Source organism: Barbus barbus (genome assembly GCF_936440315.1).
Source record: "Barbus barbus genome assembly, chromosome: 34".
Lineage (NCBI taxonomy): Eukaryota > Metazoa > Chordata > Actinopteri > Cypriniformes > Cyprinidae > Barbus > Barbus barbus.
Window position 1 is genome coordinate 18,025,663 of NC_136762.1, and position 21,966 is coordinate 18,047,628.

At 37.3% G+C, this 21,966-nt stretch overlaps 1 protein-coding gene across 2 annotated transcripts in view; it reads right to left on the reverse strand.

Moving 5' to 3' along the window:
* The window catches only part of LOC306854062 (transcriptional adapter 2-alpha-like), a 33,281-nt gene extending 11,784 nt beyond the window's left edge, over positions 1 to 21,497 (reverse strand). The window contains exons 1-8 of one of the 2 annotated variants that reach the window (XM_079391855.1): positions 21,106 to 21,497; positions 15,554 to 15,660; positions 15,391 to 15,450; positions 14,998 to 15,089; positions 3,375 to 3,538; positions 1,678 to 1,766; positions 1,513 to 1,585; positions 41 to 104 (exon numbers count right to left, since the gene is read on the reverse strand). In XM_079391855.1, coding sequence (XP_079247981.1) covers positions 41 to 104; positions 1,513 to 1,585; positions 1,678 to 1,766; positions 3,375 to 3,538; positions 14,998 to 15,089; positions 15,391 to 15,450; positions 15,554 to 15,660; positions 21,106 to 21,136 — 680 coding nt within the window. In that variant the 5' untranslated portion in view covers positions 21,137 to 21,497. Of the gene's footprint in view, positions 1 to 40; positions 105 to 1,512; positions 1,586 to 1,677; positions 1,767 to 3,374; positions 3,539 to 14,997; positions 15,090 to 15,390; positions 15,451 to 15,553; positions 15,661 to 18,062; positions 18,323 to 21,105 lie in introns of those variants that run through there. The other variant, XM_079391856.1, reaches the window with a different exon arrangement.
* Positions 21,498 to 21,966: the final 469 nt, after the last annotated feature.

Here is a 21,966-nt window from a genome sequence, read left to right on the forward strand (position 1 = left end):
GTGGTTGTTCTATGGCAGTACAATGTGTTTTCCTACTTACTTTTTTCTCCGCTGTCTCTCTTTAAGTCTGGAGTGATATATGTCAACTACTGCAACCTTCAGTGCTGAAAAAATGTATGGTAAAGAGGTTAACAACAAGTCAGCAGTCATTGTACTGTGATTCCATTAACATTTACAAAGAAATTCATTTAATACGTGCGAATTCCCTCAATTTAATGAATTATGTATTACAATCCATCATCTATATATGAAGTTTTTTTTAAATGTTTTTGATAGTAGTAGCTTTGGTCACTAAAGCTATATTTACACTGCCGCTCAAAAGTTTGGGATCAGTAAGATTTTTTAATGTGTTTTAAAGAAGTTTCTTCTGCTCATCAAGGCTGTATCTATTTGATCAAAAATACAGAAAGAAACTGTTATTTTGTGAAATATTATTGTAATTTAAAATAACAGTTTTGTATTTTAATATACTTTAAAATAGAATTTATTTCTGTGATCAAAGCTGATTTTTTTAGCATCATTACTCCAGTCTTCAGTGTCACATGATCCTTCAGAAATCATTCTAATATGCTGATTTATAATCAATGTTGGAAACCGTTGTGCGGTTTCATTTTTTTTTTTTTTAGGATTCTCTGCATAATAAAAAGTTAAAAAGAACAGCATTTATTCAAAAAAAAATTTTGTGTTACAATATACAATGCTATTCAAAAGTTTGGGGTCAGTACATTTTTTCTCTCTCTTTTTTTTTTTTTTTTTAAAGAAATTAATACTTTTATTCAGGAGGGATGTGTTAAATGAATAAAAAAAATCACAGTAAAGCCTTATATTGTTAGAAAAGATTTCTATTTTGAACAAATGCTGCTCTTTTTAACTTTGTATTCATCAAAGAATCAAAGAAAAAAAATTGTCAACACTCATAATAAATCAGCATACTAAAATGATTTCTGAAGGATCATGTGACACTGTAGACTGGAGTAATGATGCTGAAAATTCAGCGCTGCATCACAGAAATAAATTATATTTTAAAATGTATTAAAATAGGAAACCAATATTAGAAATTGCAATAAGATTTCACAATATTACTGTTTTTTTCTGTATTTTTGATCAGCCTTGATGAGCAGAAGAGACTCCTTTAAAAAACATTAAAAATCTTACTGATCCCAAACCTTTGAGAGGCAGTGTATGTGTGTCTATATATATGTATATGTATATATGCATGTGTGCATAAATATATACACACACACACACACACACATATTAGTGACAAGCAACTACTTTCAAAAACATTTAAAAAAAACTTCACATACAGATGATGGATTATAATGTAAAAACTTCTATATTTTTTTACATGCAGTTTTTAATAAATTTACATAATGCAAAGACTATGTTCAAAAATGTTATGTTGCAAACAGAATTAAACATCAATGTAACATTTGTTTAGATTTTTTCTTTTAAAAAATAAAAAGGTAAAAAAAAATCTGTTTTTAAAAGTATTTTAAAATATATACTTACCGTGAAGAATATCAGAGTCATCGTCAACAAAGTCGATATCTTTCAAATCCCATTCAGCATAATTATCAAACTCCTAATTTTACATAGAGACAAAAAGAGAAGGGGTTAATTTGAATAATGTACAAATGAATTTGTTTTAAACAGACAGCACATTAGATCACTCACCTCCATGAAGTCTGCTCGAGCCGGCATGTATCCAGCCATATCTCTGGACACCTGAGAGTCGAATGAAGGCCTTGGAGGATCATCAGTGGCTGAAAGAGACACAAGACACAATCCTTGACTGCTACTGCCTAGAAAGATATATACCATATATAAACCATAAACCATAAACAAACATCAATGGTCACAGTTTCAATATTATAGAATGGTCTCTGTGGGTTTATTTGCCTCAAAATAAATCAGACAATCACATCATGTGTTCATGTTTTTCATCTGTCTGGCCAAAGTGTGATAAATCAGCGCCTGCAGGGGCTGTTGAGCCCATGATGACAAACATAACAGCCACACTGAAAGGACAACAGATTAGAACAAAAACAGATTTCCTGCTGAAAAGATGGTCTGACTGATAACAACTAATCAAAGCTCACAGCCAGAGGGAACTGCACGTTCAGTAAGTGTATTAAAGAAGGATGACATTGAAGAGAGTAATTATTACATTAAAAAAACAGCATAAAAATTTGTCGGTTTCAATTTTAATGCCATTTTATTGGAATGATTACACTTGAAATTTGTTCAAACCTTGTGTGTGTACAGTGGCATGCGAAAGTTTGGGAACCCCTTGCAGAATCTAGGAAAATGTGAATAATTTATCAAAATAAGAGAGATCATAGAAAATGGAAGGAAACACGATGCATTAAGAGCCGAGGAGTGAAAACTTTTTGAATTTGAAGATCAAGGTAAATTGCACTTAATTTGTCTTCCGGAAAACATGCAAGTATCTTCTGTAGCTTCTGAAGGGCAGTACTAAATGAAAAAAAAAGATATTTCGGTAAAACCTTAGAATGGGGAACACTTCACTATTAACTACGACTTTTCCCTCAATAAATTCCTAATTAGCAGCTTATTAATAGTTAGTAAAGTAGTTGTTAAGTTTAGGTATTGGTTGGATTAGGGATGTAGAATAAGGCATTAATATGTGCTTAATTACTACTAATAAATGACTAATATTCTAGCTATATGCATGCTAATAAGCAACTAGTTAAGAGACCCTAAAATAAAGTGTTACCAATATTTCAACAAAATAAGAAAAATTTGGACATCTTCATCCTGTTCAAAAGTTTTCACTCCCCGGCTCTTAATGCATCGTGTTTCCTTCTGGAGCATCAGTGAATGTTTGATCCTTTTTTAATAGTTGTGTTTGAGGTCCTCAATTGTCCTCAGTATGAAAAGATGGATCTCAAAATCATACAGTCACTGCTGGAAAGGGTACAAATTTGCAAAAGATGCTGGAAAACTGAAGAATCTGCAGGACATGGAGGATTTTTCTGAAGAACAATGCTCAGTTGAACTGTTCAGAACAAACAAGGGACTCATGAACAACCATCACAAAACAAAAAAACAGTCGTAGATCATCCAGGTAACCACACACAGTATTAAGTTTTGAAGGGGGTTATTTGAATAATTTCAGCTATTTTTTTTTTGTCTTGTGGACTATATGTAAACATCTTTTATGTAAAATATCTTACTCAGGACAGTACTAAATAAAAAAAATAACGTGTTCTGTATGATCGCTCTTATTTTGTTAAAATGATTCACATTTTCACAGATTCTGAAAGGGGTTCCCAAACTTTTGCATGCCACTGTATATATTTATAGTTGAATGAACAGAACAGTATAGCTTGTTTCTGGAGCTCACTTACGCTTAAAGGGAATGGCTGTGTCTGCTGTCCGGGACAGATGATCTTCCATCTGTCTGAGACTGAGTAGAGTGGAGGAGAACAGAGGATTGTTGATGAAGTTCTTCATGTAGTGCCCTTCACACTCCTCTTTGGTCTTCGTGCGCATCTGGTAAGCCACGTCCTGCCTGAAGAAACACCCAGATATGCCATTAGCAGTGTTGTTTACGACTATGTATATAGCATTTCTTAATATTTTTGAACTAGCTTTTACTTTCATAATTTTAGTGTTCATTTTAATTTTACTGTGCTTTTGTCATTTTAGTAGTTTTTTGTTGTTGTTAAATATTTATAGCCAGCTTTAATACATTTTTATTTCCTTCTTAGTCATTTTTGTACTTCAGCTTGAACTTGTTTTTTTTTACATTTTCATGTAAAATATATTTTGTTTTGATTACAGCTTTATTTAAATTAACAAAAAGTAGTTTAGTTTACAATAACAACACTAATGTAATGCCAAGCCAGCAGAGGGAGCCCTCACCCGAGTACTGACTGCACGCTCCCTCTGCTGCTTCTACAGTCACTTCCTGTTTGGGATTATTTAAGATGAAACCATGTGCTTCCTCTTCGCGAAGTATTGCCAGTTACCTGTCTTACTGAGCGTTATTCTGATTTTTCTGATTGCTTTCACGTGTATGTTTCTGCCTCGTTTTCTGACCATCGATTTCTCGGATTACCCTATTTGGATTGTTTGCTTGTGTGGACTGAATTCAAGGTTTGACATTATTGCCTGGCTTCTCACTTTCTATTTACGGATTATCCCCTGGACTGTTGAACGATTGGACTGCTCTTTTGGTTTTGACCCACTGCCTGATTACACGTGTATGTTTGTTGCTGTTTGTAATAAACTTCCGCACATGGATTCTAACGCCGCCTCAGCGTCTATGTTACAGAATACTTCGCCTACCATGGATCCAGCGGAGGTTTCCAACTTGCAAGCAGCATTCGCTTACCAAAGTGAACTATTGAAGAGTTATCAAGAGCAGCTCACTAAACTACAATCAGTCAACGAACACTTGACGCACTACGTACGATCCCTTCCACCTCCCATGCCATCAGTGGTAAGCTTCGCTCTTCCTAATAAGTTTGATGGAACTGCTGAGCAATGCAAGGGTTTTGTTTGTCAAGTGAGACTGTATTTTGATCATCAAAGGGATCGATTCGAGTCTGAGGAAAAGAGATGTGCTTTTCTAATGACTTTGCTCACGGGAAGAGCCCTCGACTGGGCTTCAGCTGTATGGGATACCGATCCTCTATTCAAGACATCTGTTGATTGTTTTTTACAACAAATTCATGAGGTCTTCGAATATCCCGCAGGGGGCAGGGATATTTCGACTCAAATTATTCATGCTAAGCAAGGTAACCGAACTGCAGCTGATTATGCTATTGAGTTTCGTACTCTGGCAGCCCAGAGCGGGTGGAATGATGTGGCGCTCAAAGCCATCTTTTACAACAGTCTCAATGTTGATCTGCAAACAGAGCTCGCCTGTCGTTGAGAGAACTCATCGTTTTCAGAACTCGTTAATCTCACCATTAAGATAGACAATCTCATGAGGCAGACACCAAGGCAACGTATTAAATCAAGTGGTCATCGCAATTCCCCGATCTGCATTCCAACAATGGAACAATCATCTGTTGAACCCATGCAACTTAATGCTTCACGACTGTCTGAGGAAGAACGAACAAGACGTCGACAAAATCATCTGTGTTTTTACTGCGGTGAACCAGGCCATCGTAGTGTGGGATGTCCACTCAAGGTCAAACCTTCATCAGGGGTAAATATCCACAACTTCTCTGTTCTAAGAAATAAATCATTTACCTTACCTGTTACCATAAGAACTGATACTCTGTCTCTTGATCTGACAGCGATGATTGATTCTGGAGCCACATTGAATCTCATCAATAAGGACATCATCAAGAAATATAACATCCCAACCCAACCATGCATTCCACCCATCCAGATCAAAGCTATCAACGACTCTCTCATCGATCATGGTATCCACTGCCAGACAAAAACATTAAAACTTCAAGTTGGTCTGTTTCACCAAGAAAATATCACCTTGTATGTGGTAGACTCACCCAAATACGAAGTCATCCTAGGATTTCCCTGGCTCTCCATCCACGATCCGTCCATTTCCTGGTTTCAAGGGGAACTAATTCACTGGTCACCATTCTGTGAGAAGAACTGTTTTTCCAGCCTGTTACAACCCTGTCTCACCACAAGCATTGAGAACCCTGAGACACAGGTAAAAATAACCATCCCCAGTCATTATCAAGATTTATCTGAAGTTTTTAGCAAAACCAAAGCCACGCAACTCCCTCCACATCGTCCTTGGGACTGTGCGATTGATCTGCTTCCCAACGCCATGCCTCCTAAAAGTAGAGTTTATCCTTTGTCCAGAACGGAGGATCAGGCTATGGAGGAATACATTGATGAAGCTCTAGACTCTGGTTTCATCCGTTCGTCCACATCCCCTGCCGCAGCCGGATTCTTCTTCGTGAGCAAGAAGGATGGTGGTTTGAGACCCTGCATAGATTACCGTGGACTCAACAACGTCACAGTAAAGTTCCAATACCCCTTGCCGTTAGTACCCCCGGCTCTAGAGCAACTACGGGAAGCCAACATTTACACCAAGCTAGACCTGCGAAGTGCATACAACCTCATCAGGATCAAGGAGGGTGATGAGTGGAAGACTGCATTTCTCACCACCAGGGGGCACTATGAGTACCAGGTAATGCCGTATGGGTTAGCCAACGCTCCAGCTGTCTTCCAGTCCTTCATCAATGAAATTCTCAAAGACTTCATGAACAAATTTGTTATTGCCTACATCGACGATATTCTGATTTATTCCAAGACTGAAGCAGAACATATTACCCATGTCCGTGCAGTACTGTCCCGCTTGTTGGAGAACCAACTTTATGTCAAGGCTGAAAAATGTGAGTTCCACGTTCACCAAACCTCATTTCTCGGCTATCAAGTTAGCCATCATGGAGTTAAAATGGACTCAACCAAGGTTCAAGCAGTCACGGAATGGCCTCAACCCACTACCATCAAGGAGCTTCAAAGATTCCTGGGGTTTGCCAACTTCTACCGCCGCTTCATCAGAAATTACAGTACCATAGCTTCTCCACTTACCTCACTCCTCAAAAATAAACCTAAGAAACTCTGTTGGACAGAAGAGGCAAGTCATGCTTTCGTCACTCTCAAGTCAAGCTTCACCTCAGCCCCCATCCTTAAACACCCTGACCCCGATTTACCATTTATTGTGGAAGTGGATGCCTCAGATTGCGGGATAGGAGCTATTCTCTCCCAACGGCATGGTCAACCAGGCAAGCTTCATCCATGTGCCTTCTACTCCAGGAAACTCACTAGTGCAGAGAGGAATTACGACGTGGGAAATAAGGAATTGTTATCCATGAAAGCCGCCATCGAGGAGTGGCGACACTGGCTGGAGGGTGCTCGCCATCCTTTCCAAGTTATCACTGATCACAAGAACCTTGAATACATCAAAGGAGCCAAAAGACTTAACCCTCGTCAAGCTCGATGGGCCCTCTTTTTCACTCGTTTCAATTTCACAGTCACTTATAGACCAGGAAGCAAAAACAGCAAGGCAGACGCTCTCTCCCGCAAGCATGATCCTCCTATGGACAATCTCAAACCTGAACCCATCCTACCACCCACTGTCATTCTGGCTCTAGTCTCATGGGACATCATGGACGAAATTCATCGCCAGCACGAACAAGATCCACCACCACCACAATGTCCCCCAAACAAACATTATGTACCCCAAGAGATGCGTCGCCAAGTATTACAATGGGTTCATACCTCCCTCAGTGCTGGTCATCCAGGTATATCACGCACCCTACACCTGTTAAAAAATTCATTCTGGTGGCCATCTATGACCAAGGACACGACCGATTTCGTTAAATCATGCCAGGTCTGCGCCCAATCCAAGACCCCCAAGGAATTACCCTCAGGCCTACTCCAACCATTACCTATTCCACAACGACCCTGGTCTCATCTTTCCATTGACTTTGTCACTGACCTGCCACCTTCCAATGAATTCACAACCATTCTAGTAATCATTGACCGTTTCTCCAAGTCATGTCGTTTAATCCCTTTAAAAGGATTACCCACAGCCATGGAAACGGCCTTAACTCTCTTTAATCACGTCTTCCGTATCTATGGTTTACCTGAAGACATTGTCAGTGACAGAGGAACTCAATTCACCTCTCAAGTCTGGAAAGCCTTCTGCAAACAGCTGGACATTAACGTCAGCCTCACCTCAGGATATCATCCTCAGAGCAATGGTCAGGTGGAGAGACTAAATCAGGAGATCGGCCGATACCTACGTACTTATTGTAGTCGCGAACAACATAGGTGGTCAGAGTTTCTCCCCTGGGCCGAATATGCCCAAAACTCACTCACTCATGCATCTACAGGCCTCACCCCCTTCCAGTGCGTCCTGGGATTTCAGCCCCCCATGTTCCCGTGGTCAGGTGAACCTTCCTCGGTTCCGGCTGTCGACGACTGGATTAAGCGTAGTGAGAGGGTGTGGGACAGTGCTCATGTGCGTCTCCAGCGGGCTGTACGGGATCAGGAGATCCAAGCCAACAGACGCCACCGTCCACACCCTCCCTACCAACCTGGACAGCGGGTCTGGCTTTCTACGAGGGACATCAAGCTGCGGCTGCCCAGCAGGAAGCTCAGCCCAAGGTATGTAGGTCCTTTCAAGATTCTTAAAAGAATTAATGAAGTAACCTACCAGCTTGAGCTTCCTGCTAACTACCGTATCTCTCCCTCTTTCCATGTGTCCCTCCTCAAACCTGTCCACCCGGAGGCTGACCCCGGCCAGCTTGCCCCAGAACCACCGCCACCCCTGGATGTAGACGGCATGCCCGCCTATCAGGTAAAGGAGTTACTGGACTCTCGGCGTAGAGGGGGTCAGCTCCAATATTTGGTGGACTGGGAGGGCTATGGACCTGAGGAGAGGTCATGGGTGGCCGCCAACGACATTCTGGATCCATCTCTCACCGAGGAGTTCCATCGAGCCAGACCCGACCGTCCAGCACCACGACCACGGGGACGTCCTCGCCGAGCTCCAGGAGTCGCTCCTAGAGGGAGGGGTTCTGTAATGCCAAGCCAGCAGAGGGAGCCCTCACCCGAGTACTGACTGCACGCTCCCTCTGCTGCTTCTACAGTCACTTCCTGTTTGGGATTATTTAAAATGAAACCATGTGCTTCCTCTTCGCGAAGTATTGCCAGTTACCTGTCTTACTGAGCGTTATTCTGATTTTTCTGATTGCTTTCACGTGTATGTTTCTGCCTCGTTTTCTGACCATCGATTTCTCGGATTACCCTATTTGGATTGTTTGCTTGTGTGGACTGAATTCAAGGTTTGACATTATTGCCTGGCTTCTCACTTTCTATTTACGGATTATCCCCTGGACTGTTGAACGATTGGACTGCTCTTTTGGTTTTGACCCACTGCCTGATTACACGTGTATGTTTGTTGCTGTTTGTAATAAACTTCCGCACATGGATTCTAACGCCGCCTCAGCGTCTATGTTACAACTAAATACGTAAATGATGGTTTTTACATTATATTCCATGGTATTTAAAAAATATCATGCTACAACTACCATGAAAATACCTTGGTTTGGGCATGTATTAACAACTACGGTAGTAACTAGTGGTGTAACGGTACACAAATATTACGGTTCAGTACAAACCTCGGTTTTGACATCATGGTTCGGTATGGTTTCTGTACAGCAGGGGGAAAAACTAAACAATTTTTTATTTAAATTGCTCTTTCTTTAAATAAACTAAAATTATAATTAAAATTTTCTTCCTCAGAAAAAAATCTACCTCAGTTTCTGCTCTAAACTATAAGGAGCCTTTTAAAATTACTAAAATTTTAAAATTAAACTTAAGGTTTTAATTTATAGCAATTTTAATTATTTATTTTTAAATATAATAATTAAGACTTAACTTAATAAAATGGTGTACAAACATATACATTGCAGATAATTCTAAATTACAAAATTTCAATTGTTTGTTGAAATATATTAATTCACACAGTGGCTGTCATAACTTGTTTCATAAAAGATTTATTTAAACATACATTAAACAATTAAGACCACTAAAAGGGAAAAAGCTAAATATAATGAGTATATAGTCTAATATTTCATGAAATGCTCTTCTTTAGACTTAATTTCTCTAGCGAATAATGAGCTGTGGACACTAATGACTTGCATGAGGTAAATAAAATGCAAGGTGATATTTTGCTGATACAACCTGTTTTATTGATGTCTTTAAATGGTTAAAATATTGATTGAGCGATTACATGAGGCTTGAGATGTTCACTCATGTTTATTTCCAGTGTTGGGTAAGTTACTTCCAAAATGTATTACATTATATATTACTAATTACTGGCTTTTGAAAGTAATTAGTTACATTACAATATTACTGTCTCTGAATTGTAATGCGTTACACTACTTTTGAGTAACTTTCACCAAAATATCCACAGAAGTATTATAAAATGCCACAATATGGTTTATTGCTGCTCATTCTACATCCAGTGAAGGGTAATGTGGTATGTCCATATAGCATAAAATTATAAAATCATATTTAGATACTGGCATGTAGGTCTGCATTAATGTTAAGTTGAAATGTTATAAATGTACAAACAATAAACACAATACCTAGCCTATAGGCTATTTCGACCGGTTTTCAGAACAAAACAAGAATGAAAAATATAAGTTGCTAAACTAGCCAAAACGAATTAGGCTAATTCAAAGCGAAACTGAAACAAACGGCGTCCTCGCACAGCCTACCTTACCTCTCTCATGCGGCATTAATCCAATTAAATGTGTCCATATTTGCGATGTATTTGAATGCTAAACTATTATTTATTATGTAAACCAGGCTTACTTAACGTGCTTAAAAAACATCCTCTTCACATGAGCAAATGTGTGTCTGGCCCGAGCTCAGGCTGAACGGCACGGATTGTACTAAGCAGTACGCACAAATGAACTAGTGTATTTATTAGGGGTGGCACGGTACACAGATGTCACGGTTCGGTACGTACCTCGGTTCGGGGGTCACGGTTCGATACAATTTCGGTACAACAGGGGAAAAAAAAGACATCTACTTTGCTCAGTTTCTTTTATTTTTATGTGAAAATGCTAAATATTATTACATGTTATATATATAAAATCTGTTTTGTTTTCATTGTGAGTGTACACAAATAAAAGCAGACCTTTAACTACAAGCAACAGCACAAATAAAAATACAATAGAGTAAAGATACAAATAAAATAATCAGTGATTTTCAGGGGGTTTTTTAGGTACAGAAATTGAAGTACGATTAAAGTAATCAAAGGTAAAACAGCATTGCATATTTGACTGTATAAATTAAAGATTACTCTTTATTAAAGTTACAAAAGCGATTCAATCAAGAGCAGTGAGTGATTTCTTTGTTGTTGCTGTTTATTTAATATTAACTGTCACTTTAAGAGAAAGCACTGATACTGTACGCCCAGCCGGCTATGTCTGCTATAGGATACTTACCAAGACGGGCATTTTGACAGAATTTTGTGTGAATTTATCCATTAAAACACAATACTTCAGAGAGAGCTTCATATTTGCGCGCGTTCTGAGGCGCAGGTTTGTGCGCTTCTGATGAGCGCACGCACAAATCTTCTCACTGCGCGCACGAGCTCGCGTCCTCTGGCTCTTAAATATTTGAGCTGGCAAAGCTTACATGACTTTAGTCTAAACACCGATATCAACGTGTGCTGTTCAGGTCTCACCTGTGCGCACGCTATCAGCACCCGGGTGATGACGGAATAAATGCTCATATTCCAGCATACGGCACTCGCATTGAACAAGAGTGAATGATTTGTCCACTTTTTTTTTTTTTTTTCCTCTTTCTCATCGCTGTTGTTATAATGTACTGGGAAGCCAGAATGCGCATCCATTAACAGAAACATACATTAGCCGAACCCTATTTGTTTTACGTGTTATTTATAACAAACCACATGCGTTGTCAGAATTCAGTTGAACCGCGGTCCTAGCGCGTGCCGAACCGTGTGTGGAGAACCGTGCGGTTCGGGTTTTTTTCCGCGAACCGTGCCACCCCTAGTATTTATACACGGCCAAAAATTTCGGCACCCTTGGTAAATATGAACAAAGAAGGCTGTGAAAATTAATCTGCATTGTTAATCCTTTTGATCTTTTATTTAAAAAAATTCACAAAAATCTAACCTTTCATTGGATAGTAAGAATTTAAAATGAGGGGAAATATTATTATGAAATAAATATTTTTCTCAAATACACGTTGGACACAATTATTGGTACCCCTAGAAATTCTTACGAGTAAAATATCTCTGAAGTATATTCCCATTCATATTCACAATTTTGAGCACTCTAGGGGGATTATGAACATGAAATGATCCAGCCATGGCTTCCTGATTCACATAAATATAAATAGGAGGGAAAACAAAGCCCAAATTCCCTTAATCATCCATCACAATGAGAAAAACCAAATAATGTATTTCTGATGTGCAGCAAAAGATAACTGAGCTTCACAAATTAGTGAAGTGGTTTTAAGAAAAGAGCTAGAGAAGTGAAAATTCCCATTTCCACAATCAGGGCAATAATTAAGAATTTCCAATCAACAGAAAATGTTACGAAACTGCCTGGAAGAGGACATGTGTCTATATCGTCCTAATGCACGGTGAGAAGGAGAGTTTGAGTGGCTAAAGACTCTCCAAGGACCACAGCTGGAGAATTGCAGAAAATAGTTGAGTCTTGGGGTCAGAAAAAAAATTGTCAAACAGCACCTACATCACCACATGTTGTTTGGGAGGATTTCAAGAAAAATTCTCCTAGCTCATCCAAAAACAAACTCCAGCATATTCAGTTATCAGACAGGACTGGAACTTCAAATGGGACTGGCTTCTATGGTCAGATGAAACTGAAAAATGAGCTTTTTAGCAGCAAACACTCAAGATGGGTTTGGTGAACACATGCAGGGATAAAAAGTACCCCATGTGTACAATGAAATATACTGCTGTATTTGTGATGTTGTGGGCCTATATTTCTGATGGAGGTCCTGGACATCTTGTTTAGACACATGGCATCATGGATTCTATCAAATACCAACAGATAAAAAAATCAATAAGTGACTGACTCTGTTAGAAATCTTATAATGGGCCATGTTTGGATCTTCCAACCGAACAATAATCCAAACACAAACCTCAAAAACAACACAAAAATGATCACTGAGCACAAAACCAAGCTTCTGCTGGCCATTCCAGTCCTCTGACCTGAACCCTGTAGAAAATGAGTGAGGTGAACTGAAGAGAAGAAGCACCGTCATGGAGCTGGGAATCTAAAGGATCTAGAGAGATTCTGGATGAAGGAATGGTCTCTGATCTCTTGTCAGGTGTTCTCTAACCTCATCAGGCTTTATAGGAGAAAATTGTAGAGCTGTTAAACTGGCAAATAGAGGTTTTAAAAAGTATTGAATAAAAGTGTGCCGTTAATTGTGGCCAATGTGTATTAGAGAAAAACATTTATTTAATAATGATATTTCCCCCCATTTTAAATTATTATTATCCAATGAAAGGTTAGATTTGTGAATTTTTTAAATAAAATATCAAAAGGATTAACAATGCAGATACATTTTCACAGCCTTCTTTGATCATATATCACCAATATTTTTGGCCATGACTGTATGTTTGGTTGACTGTATTTTATTCTGATAATAAACAGACTGCAACATGTGATCAAACAGCAGAAACAAACAAATACTCAAAAAAAATACTCTGTCATTTTTGGTCATACAGATCATTCGAAACTGCAATGTGTTTACTTTTATTTCTGTCATCTCGGTTTCCTTTCTGTGGACGTTCGTAGAGCGCCACGCCACACCAAACTCATATTTCTGAGTCTTTTCTTTGTTTTGCTAATTACACTATTTAAGTCAAATATTTCACATTTTCATTCATTTTATATACAGACTATGATTTAATAAAAACAGATTTTGTTACTTTTAGTTAAACTTAATTTTTGTTGCTTGTCTGCGCTCGTCCGCCGCCTTTTTTCTCTTCTCCGACCCCGCAGCTCTCTCCTATAGCTTAGTGTTAGTGGCACCAGTCCAGGTGTTTCCAGGTGTTACTCGTGCTATTTCTCCATGATGAGAGTTTGGTCTCGCACATAGATTGCACCGGACCATAGTCTTATCCTTTTCTCCGATGAACTGAAAATAACGGGAGTGTGTCCATCTCACAAATGTAGAATCTGTCTCTGCAGTCATCTCAACCATCTAATTCCAGCAACAGGAATTAACTATTTTCCCCATGGAATTTTTTTCTCTGGTGCTGTTTTGCGGTGTTGGTAAATTGACCATTTAAATTCCATTTAAAATATGTTGTTGTAACTTGCATTACTAAGATTGTAAAGAGTAATAATATTAACGTAATTTTATTAGTAATGCATTTATTACTGCGTTACAGCAAAAAGTAATATACTACTGTAATATTATTACTTTTGTAATGCGTTGCTCCCAACACTGTTTATTTCTCATTAAAACTAGTAGTAAAGAGGAAGGGATGATCGTGCTCCATCCTGCCGTTTAAACTGAGGTGTTTATACAGCGATCTGTCACGCCACATCAAAGAGCGTTAAAAATGGAATTTATTGATTGAATTTCCTGAAAAACATTTTTAAGGATAAGACTTTCTTATTATAAAACAATACATAAAACTGGAAGTTTCCAATGAAGTTCAACTCATGCAGTGGATAAAACATATGTGTGCCGAACCAAAAGACCCGTACAGAAAATTTTCGGTACGAATACATATACTGTTACACCCCTATAGTAGTAACAGAGTACTTTTTTTGTTAGTGTCTGGTTACTATGGTAAATTTCTGCATCAAATGTCAAAGCTGTTTCTTTTTCACATTTAGGTAGTTAGATGCCCTCCGGCTGATCTGTGATTTGCTAAACAATGTTCTTACTTCCAGAACAAAAATTTCAAGTAACCAAAACAATTTGAATAGTTTTAGTTAACAATAACAACACTGGTGACATATTTTATCAAAAAATACCTAATACAGGGTTTCTGCAGATTTTTAATCCCTATCAAGATAAATTTAACTGACAAGCAAAATGACAAAAATAAGATGCTTTCTGTGAAATTGATCAAAATGAAGTGAGTTTATGATTAAAACAAGAACAAACATCTGCCAATGGGCTCAGAAAAAATCTACATAATTTAAAAAGAAAACAAGTTTTAATACCCCGTTGACAGATGTTAGTTCATATTTTAACATAAACTGAATTTTGTTCAATTTCCAACAAAACAAGACGTCATATTTTCATTTTGCATTTCAAACGAATATATCTTGATTTAAGGATGTTTATTTGTATTGGAAAACATAAAAATATTGAGAAAGATACAATGCATGCAACATTTAATGCCATGACATTATGAACTTAAGACTTTCTGCTCTGATATAAAACGTTTTTGAGACCAGCAGAAGTAGAGTTAGATATGATGTAAAGAAATACACTGACCAGTTACCAAAACCACAGTCCATGACGGCCTCTAACAGAGCCATCTCATCCTGCGCAGTCCAGCCAGGCTCTAACACGGGAAAATCTGATGTCTAGAAGAAAGTAGATCAAAATAAATGTGTCATTTATGGGCACAATATTGGACAGGATACAAGTTATGGGGCACATAAAAAAAAAACGCACACAATTTTATCCAAATAAACATTTTTTTAAAGTTATGTGAATAATAACATCTCAATTTTGAACATTTCTGGTTTAAGTAGTTTAAAAACAACAATTAATTTAAATCTTAAATCTAAATATTCTGTCTGCATATAAAAAAAAAAAACACTATGCTTATTAACCTTTTATATTCAGTGTAATACTTTTAAAAATACAAACTGCTCTCTTTACCATGATTTCATACTTGTGGTCACTCTGGTGCTTTTTATACTCATATCCTCTAGTAAAGCACTGCAACAGAAAGATTAAATCATATAGTACACATTAAATTAACAGTGACAGTATATGTTTTGTGCAGACAGAGAGTAATGAGACCCTCAATCCAGCGACTCACCTGTAGACACAGGAGGAAAGCTGACGGTCCACATTCAGCACATTTAATGTAAGGCTCCACTAGATATGAGGAACATCCTCGACAGGGAGGCTTATCGAAAGGATCATCTGAACAGACATTACAAGAGTTATCATTTCAACAGACATATACAGTGCCCTCCATAAGTATTGGAACAGTAAAGACAAAATTGCTCTGTTGGCTGTGGAGTCAAGACATTTACAAATATTATTAAAAGATGAATATGAGACAAAACTACAGAATGTCACATTTTATTATTAGCTGCTTCAACAAATACATGTTTTACCAAATAAAAAGAGCAGCACTTTTAAAGTTCATCCCACTCATTGATGTGAGCATAAGTATTGGGACAGTTGAACATAAGGCAGATATAAAAGATTAAAAGCTATTATTTAGTTGCAGATCCCTTGCACACAATCACAGCAGTGAGTCTGTGACCCGTAGACATCACCAGACTCTTGGTCTCATCCTTTCAAATGCTTTTCCCAGCCTTTAATGCAGCCAATTCCTATTGTTGCTTGTTTTGTGGAGTTTCTGCCTTTACTCTCCTCTCCAGCTGGAGAAATTCATGTTCAATCAGATTTAAATCTGGAGATTGACTTGGACAATCTAAGACTTTCCATTTCTTTGCCCTTATAAATTCCTTGACTGAACTGGCAGGGTGTTTTGGGTCATTGTCCTGATGCAATATGAAGCACTTCTCAATTAATCTGGTGGCATTTTCTTGAATATTGGTATAAGCAAGATGGTATTGTACCCTTCCAAATTCATTCTGCTACTGTCATCATACATTAAGTCATCAGTAAATTTGAGAGGGCTTGTTCCAGAGGCAGCCATGCATGCCCATGCCACGACACCATCTCCACCATGCTTTACAGATGAGGCTGTATGCTTGGGATCATTGCATTTCCCTTTTTTTCTCCAAATTTTTGCTTTCCCATCACTTAGATAAAGGTTCATCTTTGTCTCATCGGTCCATAAACACAGCTCCAAAACTCTTCTGGCTCACCTTTGTGCTTTTTTGCAAACTCTAATCTTGCCTTTCTATTTTTGGTGCTGGTCAGAGGTTTGCATCTTGCTGTGTAGCATCTGTAATTCTGTGTCAAAGTCTCCTGAGGACAGTAGATTATCAGAGCATCACACCAGCTTTCTGGAAGTTGTTGGTGATTTTACAGACAAGTCTTTTAGGATTCATTTTCACAGCTTTTATGATTTGTCTGTCATCAACTACTGTTGTTTTCTCAGCCGATCAGGTAGTTGTTGGTTGCTGGTGTCGCTGGTGGTTTCCAAACTCTTGATTTCTCCATGCCCTTTGTTTTTTCTAGAGCTCTAACTGACTTCCTCTTTTCTTTTAGCATCCAAACTGCTTACTTTTCTCTCAAAGTCAGCTCCCTCATCTTCATCCTGGTTTGTGTGTGTCATCTAGGGATGGGCATTTCTGATCATTTTTCATTGAGTAATCCACAGGTTTGAGAAACGAGTACTTGATTAATCAGGGGTGGAGCTTAAGCAAGGGGCGGGGCATGTGCGTCATAGCGACAATTAAAATATTTTAATTAAAGCCCTGTTAAAAACGTTGTCGATAAAACTATGACAGGATTCAGAAAATAATTAAATTAACACAGATTATTAAAAATCACCATCAATAGTGGTTAATACAGTAAACATTTAAAAGAAATAACAGCGTGAGGTGAAGCTGAAGCGCTTTTTCTACATGACGCATTGTATATAAAATTAATCACATAGCCTATACACAATTATATATATATATAGATATTATGTACCACTACTATCACATTGAATAAAGTTTATTTTTTTATTTTTAATACTGCAATATTCCAAGTTCTGCAAATAATGGGGTGGCACCATAAGACAATGATGGTATCAGATACTTTGGTAATTTGATATATGGGTCGACGAGACAAGACAACCAATTTTGGTGTCTGCATCAAAATAGTTTACAACAGTGATTTTACATACATAAAAAGCATATTAAGTGCAAGTAAAATGCTTCTTAATGTTTCTAATAACAAAAATGTCAAAACATGGGTAACTTAGAATAATGTTTCATCATCATTTAGTGTAACAGACATAACAGTAACAGTGGTCATTCTAATATAATAGTATATATATATTCAAATTTATATCATTAAAATGATTGCCTTGCTGAGAAATGGGTAAAACTCAGTGGTTTGAAGGATAGTGGCAAAGATTTAAAATGACATTATGTCATCTAATGATTTCTTCTTCTAAATGTGACTGGGAAGATTTTTGTAACATGAATTATTGTTACACTGAATGACATTTTAGTGAGTGTCTTCTGTAAATCACGGTAAAAATGTAGCGGTCAGACTTTTTTAACAGGACCTACTACCAGTCATTTTTAATAGTGCCCATTACTATAGTAAACCTCTGTAACGAATGCCAGAGCCGTTTCCTTTCCTCATTCCCTCCAATAGATGATCTGTGATTTGCTAAACGGTGAACTTACTTCCAAAAGACGCCAGGCGATCCATGCTGAGGATGAGGATGTGATCAGGAAAACTGTAAAACCTTCCTCTTCTCTCAGATCGTTTTGAATGCAGTTGATATTATTACAGCTTCTCGATGAAGGAAACTCAACGGTTATGCGAATTAAGCCTCATCGTTAAAATGAGTAAATAAAAAATAAGATTTTATGTTGAACTTAGCACAACTGAAAATGTAAACACTTCAGTGGGTCCCGTGCAGTTCAATGAACATCCCATGAGGAGGGGAAGTGACATTTTCAACAGCGCCCCTAGCAGCACCTGCATGGTAATTACCTCTCCTGAACAGACCTGACCAACACATGTGCAGGTCATGCTAATTTAAGATGAGTCAAGACTGCCTCGACAGTGCAATGAATTTTTATCCAAAAAAACACACAAAAAAACCTACAGTGCCGTACATACAGCCCCCTAAAGTGATAATCAAGCTTATCTTGCATGGTGTATAACAAATATTGTACCCTAGTACAACCGGTTCCCAGATAGCACATGTATGTCTGCAAGATGTCTGTTAAAGATCTCTTGGAAAGCATCTGCTGTCTTTCAGATGTCAGTTTTATATACAGTCTAAATCATAAACATAAAGACATCTAATACACGTATATTTGACATCTAAAAGGAAACGTCCTATCGACGTCTTGCAGATGAGCAAACACTCTAAAAAATACGTCTTTCAGATGCAAATGCAGACGTCAAATAGACGTCTCTGAGATGTACGTGTGCTATCAGGGCTACTGCCCAGATCTTTCGGTTTCGTCATTATCCCACCAGATCATCATCGTAAGTAGGCTACATTTTGTTTGATGGATTTTTTGCTAATGATGATGTATATGTTTAGCAGCAGGCTGATCTATCTGTTATTTAGCTTTAGTTAAATATTTAAACATAATTATTCTGTCTCTAAAGAAATACAACATTGACTTAAAAGACAGTGATCCATGTATGAAGGTAAAATAATGCCATAAAGATTTGCATGGCCAGGGTAAGAACTGTGAAAGTGTACATAAGACTGTAAGCGTAAATTAAATTTGCGTGCGCAAGAGAAGCTTTGTAAAGGTGTAAATCGCGTTTCAAGCGCAAGCAAAAATTATTTGCAGCATTTTGCTGTTACTCGTAAGTGTAATTCATGTATTGTGATACTGCAGCTTCATGCTGCATAAATGTGAATAAAATTTAAATCTAATGTTATGCTTCAAGTAAAGATGATATATGTTACATTATATGCCAGGTGGTGACCATTGACTGTTAAAATGTATTTGATGTCTGAATCATTCATTCAAGAGATGCGTTCAAAAACTATTCCTCAAAAAAAGTCTTTTTTTTACATAATGAATTCATTTAAATTAATAAATATTTTAAATAGACTCATTTATAACATTTCATACAAAGAGATTCCTTTATAACGTTAAAACATTTTGTCAGAACCTCAAGTAAATTAGCCTACATATTATTTTGTTTGGTTGTCTAATATTTTGTTTTCAGAATCACAGGAGAACCGTGATCTCTATTCTAAAAATCAATTATCCAGAGCCATAGCTTAAAAACACATACTACTTCTGGCATCTAAGTAATACTACAGTACTGTTTCTAATTACACAATGTAGACTAGGATGTAACATGTACAATCTTACAGACTCTATATAGTACATTAACAAGGATTTGGCACAATTAAAATGCATTCGCCCCCGCCTTGGGCTCCCTTTTCTTTTGGACCATTCCGAAATCCATGGCTAATGCTATGTTTTGAAATATGTACATTGGGATACTTTATTACAGAATTAAAAAAAGAGAATGAAATGAACCGAATGGAAGACTCTTTTTGAAGGTTTGACAATTATTATAATTTTATACAGGTGGTCAGTAGAGAGGATCAAGGCATTAATGTTTGCCTACAGAACCACCACTGGCTCTGCACCCCTTTACCTAAAGTCATTACTTCAGACCTGTGTTCCCTCTAGAAGCTTGCGTTCTTCAAGTGAACAACGCATTATTGTGCCATCCCAAAGACACACAAAAACACTTCCACTGACTTTTTCCACTAACTGTTCCCATCTGGTGGAATGACCTGCCCAACTCAATCCGAGCAGCCGAATCCTTACCCATCTTCAAGAAACGACTAAAAACTCATCTGTTCCATCTATACTTGACCCTCTAACTCTAGCACTCTCTATTCTAATTTAATTTTATCTATGTCTTTTTATTTAAAAAAATAAAAATAATAATAATAATTATCTGTACTGCATTAGGCTAACCAAGACTTGTAATAGCACTTACACATTGTTGCTTTTTTGTTGGTTTTGATTGCTTCTTATGTCCTCATTTGTAAATAGCTTTGGATAAAAGCGTCTGCTAAATGACTAAATAAATAAATAAATCTCCAGTCATAACTGTGGTTTTGTAAATCCAGAATGATAAAGAGATGACTGATACAGTTCTCTCGACTGACTCAAACCACTGTTTGATAATCAATGCAATATAACTTTCATCTTGACTACCACACACAAAATAGCTCCATGAATCAGGCCCCAGAAGCAGCGATAGAGAAGACAAGCAGATAACGCAGTTGTCATCACTTTAATCATCACACAGAGACTAAAAATGATCAACTCAACAGAAAATGTTGACAAACAGGGTCATGTGTACGCCATGTGAGACACTTCAAGCAGCGGTAAAAGAAAGTTAATTTCCATACATGCATTTAAGAAAAGATTTGCAACAAGCCTACTCTTCCTCCTCCTATTTTGAAAAACAACAAAAAAAACTTTTAGAACTTCATGGTTTTATTAAAATGTTACCTTTACATCTTGGTCACTTACAAATGACATGTTGCTCTGTGTATCCGGAAGTTTTTGCTTTACGCACATTACATCATACGTATTGAGGCGTATTGAACTTTTTGCTTACCATCTCTAGATGACTTTAAATTCATTGTTTTATAACACGAAAGAAATCCGTGATATCTTCTCATATTCTAATTGAAACAAAATTCATTGAGTTTTCTCCTACCTTCTGTGTCACGATCTGGACAGTCTTCCATTCCTGTTTAAAAGTATAGTTTAATTTGTTTTTCTCTTGTGAACTTATGAAAAGCAGACTAGCTTTTATAAAGTTCAATGAAATTATATCCATTAAATTATATCCAGGATAGATGTTTGTTATGTGCTGGTCTTCTTGGTTCTTCCTTTATGGTGTGGAATTTGTTGATACATCCTTTCTGACATACAGGAAAAAAATATTTCCTCTATCAGCAAGCTGTAATTTTTAACTCTTTATATCCAACCAGTGTAAAATAAACAGTGCTGCTTGAAATATTCCCGGTACTCTTTCAACCTGTTGTCTGTCATTTCTGCAAACAGCATATGGTTTCCACTGAGGCTGATGCAAATAAAAGGGCTGGGACTCTTACATTTCCTGTTTTTGCATTTATGGTTTTGGTTATGACTAATGAAATTTAGGCGTTTCAGCTGACCTTTTATAATCTGTAACACACTCCGTGCAGAATTGCTCGTTTATTACAGATATTTCTTCTCTATTACAGATATTCTTATATAATTTCTGAAAATACAGATAATCATTAAGTAATGTTTTAAAAACTTTAATTAGTGTAGCTTGGAGTAAGTTTTGCTCTCTTTGTTCTTTTAGTAGTTTCATAAGCATATTACAACAATTTACACTTAACTAAGAATAATGGTCAAATTTATAACTGTTAATATTCTAAAATAGGATGATCTTTATGACGTATGCAGCCTACAAATGCATTTGAGAAATGGCGATGATGAAACTGAATGCAAACAGAAAGCTTTCTTCCCTAACTTCATTCACTACTCATCACCTCCACTCAATTTCATGTGTGTATTTATAGTTTGC